Source organism: Dermacentor albipictus, unplaced genomic scaffold (assembly GCF_038994185.2).
Source record: "Dermacentor albipictus isolate Rhodes 1998 colony unplaced genomic scaffold, USDA_Dalb.pri_finalv2 scaffold_31, whole genome shotgun sequence".
Classification (NCBI taxonomy): domain Eukaryota; kingdom Metazoa; phylum Arthropoda; class Arachnida; order Ixodida; family Ixodidae; genus Dermacentor; species Dermacentor albipictus.
Window position 1 is genome coordinate 3,196,550 of NW_027225585.1, and position 6,000 is coordinate 3,202,549.

General features: G+C 45.4%; 1 protein-coding gene across 2 annotated transcripts in view; it reads left to right on the plus strand.

Moving 5' to 3' along the window:
• LOC135909928 (uncharacterized) overlaps positions 1–5,447 on the plus strand; it is a 31,398-nt gene extending 25,951 nt beyond the window's left edge. For both annotated transcript variants that reach the window (XM_065441938.1, XM_065441939.1), the window contains exon 6: positions 5,065–5,447. In XM_065441938.1, the coding sequence (XP_065298010.1) occupies positions 5,065–5,167 (103 nt within the window). In that variant the 3' untranslated portion in view covers positions 5,168–5,447. The remainder of the gene's footprint in view (positions 1–5,064) is intronic.
• Positions 5,448–6,000: the final 553 nt, after the last annotated feature.

Consider the following 6,000-nt stretch of genomic DNA (forward strand, 5'->3'; position numbering starts at 1 on the left):
CCAAAGATGATACATCTGAGTTTGTGGTGTTAAAGGGAAGCTGAAGAGTCTGTCGAATTCAATAAGACTCTCGTATACGGATGCGGGAACCTTATAAACTATGTAGGTAAAATTTGGTTTTTTTTTCAATTACGAGCGACGTAATCGTCGGTTAAAATTGCGCTGTAGCTCCGCCCCCCCGTCGAATGCCACGCGCTGCTGCTGACGTTGACGATGCGAGCGGTGTTGTGACGTCAAACCGCGGTGTTGTGACGTCAACACTAGCGTTCCGTTCCTTCGCAGCCTCCGCGACCATGCCTGACCATGCTTGTTTCTGCGTGCGTGCCATCGTAATCTGCTTCGATCGACCCTGCATTTCTTTGTTGGTGCGTCTGCGTGTATGTAGAATGGTAGTCAATGTGCGCAGCATCAACTGAAGTGCTGGGCCGATCATGCCGCCTTTCTGTGCAGCCTACGGTTGCACGAACACCAGCCGCCGCGACGATGTTGTCTTCCATTACTTCCCACAAGACAAGAAGCTTTTAACGAAGTGGGAGGCTGCTGTGAAGCGAAAGAATTTCAAGCCCTCAAGAACAACAGTGCTGTGGTCCAACCACTTCCGTGACAAGGATTATCACCAGAATTTATCATTAATGTGTGCGTTGGGTTTGCCAGTCAAGTCGGCTTGTCTAAGGACCATTGCAGTGCCGTCAGTGTGCGGACTGACTGATGATAACGGGTGTTGAAAGGCCTTATGAATACACGAACTCGCCCAAACCTGGATTTTTATTTACTGCGAGCTCCTTCGTGTTAGCACGCTGAACGGAAGGTGCATGTTTATCTCCCGCCCTTGACGCAGGTTTCGTTGCAAAGCGCCGTGAATTTTCTATTTGCACGCGTGTTGTAAAACAGCCTGCATGCAGCTACCATAACGCAATGCAAATGTAGAGTTAGCATGTGCTGGAACGCCGGCACACGCCAGGACGCTACGCTACCCCCTTCTCTCGCGCACAGCGAGAAACCGACGGAATTCGCCGCCTTTACGACTTCGGTTACGAGTAGTGTGCGGATGGCGCACAGATGAAGGTCACTACACGTACTGTATGAACCGGGAAGCTTTTCACGCGTTTAAACCGCCTTTGTAGATTACCGACAGCTGTGGACAGCGCACAAATCCCGACGATCGCATCCCCGCTTACGTTCCACGAGGAGGCATGCAGGAACACAACACTACATTTGTTTGACCGGAAACGAGCTCACTAGATCGGCGAAAGATCGGCGAGATCACTAGATCGCTTTGCAAAAAACATGTTCACCAAAGAGCATTTCCAACACGAGGAGATCCCAAGACTTCGCTTTCGTTCGCGTCGAAAGCACTGCTCGCACCAGCATCGTTTGCTTCTTCGAGAGGCCGGCTCTTCGCAATCGGCTCGTACATGTAGGGAGTAACGCCGAACTCCTCAGAAAAACGCAGTCTCTCTAAATTTTCCATTACAGTCTCAGAAAAACAGCACCAAACTACCTGGCACCGCGCTTCATGTGTAGCGGCAGCGGTCGGTTCGGACGAACACTAGTGTTGACGTCACGAGGCGCCCGACCAGTCACAGGCGGAAACGAGACGCGCGAGCTGGGCGTGTCCGCTGCTGCACTTTTCGTCGAAATAAAATATATTTGCGCTTTCTTTCGCTCAATTCCGATACGATATTCGAATTCGGAGGGTTGAAAACCATTATGTACAGATGTTCACTCATTTTTTCTGGAAAAACTTTCAGCTTCCCTTTAAGGCTGGTCAATAAATAAGGAGTTTAACCTGATTAATCCAATTAATCTCACTTCTCTTGTGACCTAAACCAGTTGATTGCAATTAAAGCATTAGCTTATTAAAGTTAGTCGATCATTTGCCAAGTGCTAGCTTGTATAAGTGGACTTGCCATTTGAGCAATTAGCAGTGCAAAAGGTAATGGATCAGTGCTTAGTTATAGAATGAGTGCATGACCAGAGAGAGCTGATGATTGTAAATTCGTTTCATGTTAGTGATGATCACATTGAGACAGACCCAATTAAATTTGACTGCCATACATACATGGGTTCATGGAATATGCGCCAGTGTTTTATCAGTGTAAACTCCCCTTTGTGAAGGATATGAATAGGAGGGTGGTCTGTGGCCACAGTGGTCCTACAAAAATACTAGAGCGAACTCTGTTGCTAGTGTCTGCAGGAGCTGCAGGTATGACAGTACAGCCAGCGTGGTAATGGTGAGTTGTATGCATGGATTTGCTGATAGTTTGACTGTCTGGCTCTAAATAGCTTTGCGACTTTGCAAATTCGTCATTTTCAATGAAACATGGCATTATATAAATGTAACAGTTCGTGAAATTTACACGTGTTTAGAAAAATAAAGCGTAATAAAGGTAACAGGATCTCTGCAGCCATAAGCTCGAAGATACTAGTACAAATGTATGAACTACCAGTAATTCCCGTGGTAGCTCAGTGATTGCACTGCCAGTGTTCCCTGTTGTAATTTTTGTTGGAAACTATGTGGTCTATCACCATGAGGATGGTGCAGTAGCTTCGGTATGAACTGTTTCATGCTTCTCTAGTATGAAGTACGAGAAGCAGTAAAATACAAGGTTCTTCTGCTCACCTCTCGTGGAGAGACGGTGAGCACTCTGGTCCACTGATTGGCTGCTGGTTTGGCCTTGGTTTGCCACAGAGTCCAAGGGTCCAAAAACAATTAAGGCACTGCTGAAACTTTATCTAAAAAGTTCTACTTAGATGATCTTGTTTACCGCAAAGGCATATATGCAACAGGCTGAGGTTGCAATTGGTCACTGTCGCTAGGCTCGAGCCATTCTCCGCGACGCCTCTGTGGCGACCTCCCGCATGCCTCTCCTTGGATTGTCCATCAAGTCGTATGCGATGGACAGGTTAGAAGGCAGCCACAATAGGCCAATCTAGACCAGAAAGCCAACTCTGCAATTAAGCAAGAATGCCCCCCTGCCTCGGAGTGCAATCTTAGTCGTTTCGGACCTGCCCTCGCGGGGCACATAAAGGGCTCAGAATGCCACGTAAGGGTGCAGACGGCATTTCCAAGGTGAGCCACATTGCCCTTTGTAATTTCTCCATTTTTCTGCCTGTTGATCGGGGCTCAGTGGCACACAGCAAGCCTTGCAGGAAGCCATCCAAAAGAGGCATGGATGATTTTTTCAATAGGACTGCACTCCTCACTTCATGATTCTTACCCCTTTGGCTCCCACATGCATTTTGAATGGTAGTACATATATTCTGATGGCATAGAGACCAGCCTTCCTTGCTATAATGCACTATATCTGCTGGAGCTTTGCTCCTAATGGCACTGTCATAGCTTTCGGCACTATGGTCACTGATAGCCTCCGGCAGTGTAGTTACTTTCTAGCTTTGTCGGGGTTGTGCAGTGATTCATTTGGTCTAGTTTTCTGTTTCATCACGTGGGCAGTTGATTTGCAGGAGGGATGCATCAAATCCAGCAACACACAGACAGAAAAGATTTACACCTAGTGGCATATCGTACGGACACCAAATACCCATGCCCATTTTTTTAAAACCAAATTATTTTGCTACGAAGAAAAAGTGACTTTTAGCAAATACTATGTGCACACAATGCTGGCAGGCCTAAAATTATCCTCTTATTTCCTTTTATTTTGCACTGACCATATAATATTCCACTATGTCAGTTTCCTTTTAAAGAAGCATGCAGTGCCATCATTTCCTCATGTGTCAGCAGCACTTAAATATAAGGATCAGAAAGACGGTTTGCTTCAAGACTTTAACGTTCCCATGTATCAGGGGTAAGAGGGCACTAAAGGTTCATGCAGTAGGAACTTTCAATTTATCAAGCACTATTTCAAGCAAGCTCTCAATAAACACGTGCAAGCTATATCCATGGCAGAAACAATATGACAAGGATTGACACAAGCAATGTGCATAGAGGAAAAGGTTTTCTACTTTGGGGAATAAAAAACAAGCAACTGCATTGTTCATGGAAACTGGTTTAAACTGTGTATGCTGTAAAAGGCAAGGATTTATTCGCAAACTGTGGTGGCATTCTTTCAGCAAAAGGCAGGCCTGCTAATTCCATGCACAATGTATAGGCACTATTGAAGTTTTGCATATGCATTTAATGCCAGCGTTTTGCATCTTGTGGCAAAATATAATATGGTGAACAAAATAGAAGCCATAACTTCACTACTATACGAGATGACCGAGTTGTTTATTGTGAAACTTGTTCATGAAGCTTTTGCTTTTTGACAATCTCTGACATCATAAATCAGTTGTGAATTCAGAAAACAGAGGCAGTGCTTGCAGTCCCAATAAACCAACATTTGCTTTAGAATGCCATGGCTAAAAACAAAAAGAAATGGCCAGCGACTGCAGGAGAAATGAAAAAAAAAATTAAACCTTGTACTGACAGCTAGTTTGTCTCTCAAGACATTTGTAGCTGAAATGTCCATCACAAAAGGTGGGCTTGTTGAGTTTATAGTATCAGTAAAACATGTTGTGGGGCTAGTTGGTGCATAGCTTTCAATAGAATAAGTGCCAAAAAGTGACACACACACACACACACACACACACACACACACACACACACACACACACACACACACACACACACACACACACACACACACACACCTTCAGTGTTCTCGCACGTGCGCATTCAGATATTCAGTGTCCCTCTTTTTTCATTCTCCTATCCTCATGGCTATAAAATTAGCCACTTGTCATTTCAATAAACAGTTGCAAGTAGCGCCTTGTCCTGTCCGTTTTTCTTCTTGTGTGCTGTCACTTTTTGGCGCTTATTCTATTGAAAGTTATAGTATCAATTTGCTCAGAGCTCACGCAATCTGTTGTAATATTTGATGAAGCTGTACTGTCTTCGCTAATGAGCAGCGCAAGGTTGCAGTATAATGCATTGATCACTGCAAATGGACTGGGTGGGAGTGTGCAGCACCCCCTTCTAGAATGCATTCTGTGCAGTGTCTGTAAAAGCGTTTGTATTCAGCTTTGGTCGCGATGATGGCTAATGCTCGATTTTTGTCCACGCAGGGACCTGTTGACCACAGGCCAACGACAGATTGTGATCATTCACAACAGCCTTGCTAAATGTGCGCTGCACATCATGTCTCCCCTCTTTAAGCCCAGCAACTAACCACATAAGGCTACATGGGGCGTGTACTGCTGCTGCTGTTTTGGCTAGCAACCTGCCATGAGCCAGGATCCTGCTTGTTAAGCCACCAGTACCTTCGTCAGCCAGCAGCTGAAGTGCCTTCACTACCTTTTTTTTTGTGTGAGTGTGTTTGCAGTACACCAAGAGCATCACCTGTGGAAGTCGATCCGGTGAATTTGCAAAAGGAGATGCAAAAGTTTTGCTCCAAAGTGTGCTTTTTCTGTATTTGTCTGTGTGCCAAATAAAAACTATTTCCTTCAAATTGCATATTTACTCATAAGAGCAGTGGTGCCCATGCCGGCAGCATCTGCTTTCTACATCGTTATAAATGGTGAGGGTATATAAGGGGGTCAAATTGTGTACTGTGCCATGCACAGCCCTACACTGTGACATGCCATTGCCCCCCTGTGTTGGCTGTCGCCTAAGTAGAGGTGAGGTGAGGGGGTATTTTTGTAAGTGTCTACACTGTGGACATGTCCATTTCTTCTGCTGCCGAAGTGCTGGTTGGCTGCGCTGGGGCATGTGTTGGAAGAACACAGGTGTTTCTTTCACGGGATATATTCCAACATATTAGCATGCCATGCTTCACAGTGAACTTGACTATAGTTAGGTCATGCTGCTTTATCTCTTGGCTTTCTCGCAACAGCTAGAACTGTTTGAGGCAGCGCATTTTTTCGTACCTAAGCCGCGCTCTAATTGCCCTACGACGGACATGTCATCCGCCTTAATCTTTAGCATAATGGACCAACAATGTTTCTCTGCCATAATTCTCAATGAGGGTCAGTTCTGCATGCGGAGCCAACGCCAACTAATTG